General features: G+C 44.8%; 1 protein-coding gene across 1 annotated transcript; it reads right to left on the minus strand.

Annotated features, from left to right (window-relative positions):
- Positions 1 to 376: 376 nt before the first annotated feature.
- On the minus strand, positions 377 to 2547 carry LOC124652075 (bidirectional sugar transporter SWEET13-like). Its single transcript, XM_047191093.1, has 5 exons — positions 2334 to 2547; positions 1844 to 1880; positions 1356 to 1728; positions 1141 to 1260; positions 377 to 1043 (listed from the first exon to the last, which is right to left on the minus strand). Exons 1-5 carry the CDS (start codon positions 2383 to 2385, stop codon positions 726 to 728), a joined length of 900 nt encoding a protein of 299 aa, XP_047047049.1. The 5' UTR covers positions 2386 to 2547; the 3' UTR covers positions 377 to 725.
- Positions 2548 to 3909: the final 1362 nt, after the last annotated feature.

A 3909-nucleotide genomic window follows, 5' to 3' on the forward strand; every position in this document is an offset into this window, starting at 1 on the left:
GAGCAGTATTCTATAAGAATAATTTCGTAGGTGTAAAATTATTATTTGTTTCCCCACAAAGTATTGTCACCAAAACATATAGAAGTATAACTGAAGTTGTACGTATGCCACATGGTAGAGCATGAGCCGTTAATTACCAAAGTAGGCAAAGGTAAAAGGAGGCGCGTACGTGTGCTCTAAAACAGCAAAGCTGGTCGGGTGCGTGTGACGTGCCTATCACTTGGACCGCACGCGCTTAGTATAAGCGGCTTTCCCTCTCCTGCCTGTTTCCACGGCTGTGTACACGCCATCGCAAACAAGTTAAAGATGGCAGAAAAAAGAAGAAAAACCTTGTGTGACTTATTAGCAAGCAATCGGTCAGTAGTAGACAGTATAGTTAGAGATCGATCACATTTTTATTAGAAAACACGAATTACAGGTACGAAGGAACAAGCTAGGACATGTAATTGGGAATACATCATGGATCGATGGAAATGAATACAACAGTAGCACTAATCAACACGGAGAGCGATAATCACCCTATACATCATACATATATGGAATATATATAGCTTCCCTCGCGTCCTCAGGCTCCACCACTGATGCAAGCAAGCATCAAAGGCTTAGCTAGTAGGGAGATTAATTGATAATTAATTAAGGTTACCGTCGTCCTCCTTCAGTTTGCTCCTGTGGAGATAATAAAGTGTGCATGCATGGTCCATGCACGGACGTAGGCGTACGTGGATCTAGACGACCACCTGGACAGGACGGGCAACGTCCACGGCCAGTGCAGCATCCTTCTCAGGCGCCGCCACCGCCTCTGCCGCGCAGCTCCTTGGGGCAGCCCTGGCGGCCATCTCCATCACCGGGTGCACCTCGTTGCCGTAGTTCCTCTCCGGGGTCGCGCTGAGCTTGGCGATGTTGACTACCACGTGCTCCTCCGCCGGCAGTTTTCCCTCCTGCTTGCCCTCTTTCCCCTCGGCCACCACTGGCGTCGCGTTCATGTAGAACATGTACAACCCCATCTGGACCAGCCCGAAGGAGAAGCCAAGAATGTTGGGGAGCTGCAAAAAAAGCAGGATGTTAGGGAGTGAACTATATATAGATACTAGTGATCTTCTATATGCGCAAAGCTTTAAGATTATTTCAATGTCTAATTACCGCGACGTATTTGTCCTTGATGAGGAGCCCGTAGAGGAACCAGACGACCGCGCTGAGGGTGAGCGAGAGGGAGAGGGAGAATGGCATGTACTCCACGCTCCTCGTCTTGATCACACGCCCCTGCAACACACACAAAATAGTGTAAGCTGCTCATGATCGACATCCATCAAGCTAGCTACTGATTTTGATAAGTTTGCGGGTGACAGGGCACTCACGATGATACTGAGCGGGGCGATGAAGACGCTGACGGAGAAGGCAACGCAGACCCAGCCGAGGGAGACGACGCGCTTCTCGCCCTTGGCGAGGAGGAGGGTGAGGAGAAGGATGATCCCGAAGACGCCGACGTTGAGGAGGAGCAGGATCTTGGCCGTGAAGAGCTTTGCCTTCCTGGGAGCGTAGGCCAGGTACATGACGATGTAGATCGTCTCGATCACGCAGCCAGCGGCGTTGATGGTGATGAGGAGGCTCTCGTTGGACTTTACCAGCGCGTAGTAGATCCACAGCATGGCGCTGAACAGCGCCACCACGTACGGCACCGACTGGAACCCCTCCGTCGACTTGCTTTTGTATATACGGTAGAACGTCGGTCTACACACACAGATTCCAATAAAAATTAGTCATAGATACACTTGTGGATGCGGCGAGCTAACATATTAACAAGATCAGATCAGATGAATGAGAAACATTATATAGTTGTGCTTACATTGGGGCCAGGTAGCTCGCGAAGGAGATCACGTTGCCTGCAAGGCCAAAAAAAGGCGCCAAGATTAGCCGTTTGCAAAAGTTAGCAAACTTGATTAAGCCGTTGCCGTACTCTCGAAAAAAAAAAGATAAGCTGCGATAACGCCAGATGCATCTTTTTTGCCTAAGCTTTGCCTTCTTTTGCAAACAAAGGTACGTAGGCTGCTGTATTAGAGCTGTTTTTATTTGTGTTATTGGTGCACTATGATGTCACTACACAATACGGTACTAGTACTAGGCTAATTAATCAATCAGTAGCGATATAGATATATATAGAGAGATGTTGCAAAGCACTGGTTGTGATCGATGACGCAAAGTGCAACCCCACTAAGTAGCTACATACTACACCAACTGTAAGAAAGGAATTCATATGTTTGTGGTGAAACGAAAACAAAAGGTACTAGCAATTCATGGGCATACTGCATGCATCTCAAATTTGTGCTGAGTGTTACCTAGGAGGCCAAAAGCAAATGCCCAGGGGTGCTCCAGGGATAGGCCAGCCATTGCGATACAAAAGTTGCAAACGTCAAGCTTGCTAAAATGAATCAACACGCACTGAGCTGAGAGCTTGCTGCTGTTTGGAACTTCTCCCTCTCTGTCTCTAACCCTAGACCCCTCAGGAGGGAAAGGGAGAGCTGTGGGGAGGAGTTGTATCTCTGTGTTGGCTCAAACTCTTGAAGGAAGAAGCAGGCATTGGGGAGCTTTATATAGGCACAAGGTGGTAAGCATCTCGGTGTGTGCAAGAGCTCTCCATACACGTATGCAGCCATACAACTAATCAGGGAATGAATTAGAAAAATACTCTTTATTGGCTTTTGGCGCTATCATCTAACGTACTATATTTAATAGAGATAAGCATGGAAATTCCAAAAAGTATGTAGCTTTTGTGCAAACTTTAGTGCATAATAATGCATCGGTTGGTGAATTGTTGCACACTCCCAGTTGTCCTGTGCTGCCCGCAGATCTGTCTAACCTTCCCACTCTAGTATTTGGGAGTGGTAATCGCTGCCGCACAACAGAAAATCACATGAGATATTCCAACCAAGGGGACGGTTTAGACCGATTTTGACTGCGATTTACGTAGTGAATGTGTCGGGCCTAAGATTAAATAATTAATACCTTGTACAACTTTGAATTTTTCCTTTCCTAGTAATTATACATACGCAGTATTTTATTTAAAGTACAAGATTATTTGTACGGTCATTTGGTGACAAATTTGCGAGCGTCATTTTCAGTACATACTAGATAACCAAGCTATGCTATATGGGTGATTAGTGGAACTGGGGCTATACCTCCTATGCACTAATTAAGAATCAGACTCAGCATGAGAAGTAAAACACAGTGCAAAGGACGCAGTTGAGAAGAAAACTGTTGAAAGGACATAGATGAGAAGAAAAACATTGGTTAGAAAACCGTTTAGAAGGCAAACATGCAATAGTTCGCAAAACACCTTATTCAATGTACTCCCTCGGTCCCATAAAGGTTGTCTGTCTAAATTTTAACAAATCTCAGACAACCTTCCGTGGGACGGTAGGAGTATCTAAGTTGTCATGTACAAAACAAAATACTTCAAAGTTTATTCTTAATGTTGATTTCGGAACTGTTGGCTATACACTTTCTACAAAAATCAAGTGGACAAGAATGGAGCAGTAAGTCATCATGATGAATTAAAAACTTTTCCCGTGCAACCGTTCTCAAATAATGTACTGCCTCCGTTACATGAAACATGTCAGAGGTTTGTCAAAATTCAGATGTATCTAGATACAATTTAGTATCAAGATACATCCAAATTTAGACAATCCCCATGGGACGGAGGGAATAATATAAGACGGTTCTAACACCTCAGAGCAATTCTATACCAAACAGAGTAGTTTGTTGCTTGAGTATATACTAGAAGAGGCATTTCTTGTACGCACAAAAGATTAATTGCAGCAAATTTTGTAGTCAAATAATGGCTTAGATCATCCTCCAGGACACAAAAGCTTCTTACCTTTCCTGTTGTATCCATCCACCTTTTAATCAGGTAGC

This window comes from Lolium rigidum, chromosome 5 (genome assembly GCF_022539505.1).
Source record: "Lolium rigidum isolate FL_2022 chromosome 5, APGP_CSIRO_Lrig_0.1, whole genome shotgun sequence".
NCBI lineage: Eukaryota > Viridiplantae > Streptophyta > Magnoliopsida > Poales > Poaceae > Lolium > Lolium rigidum.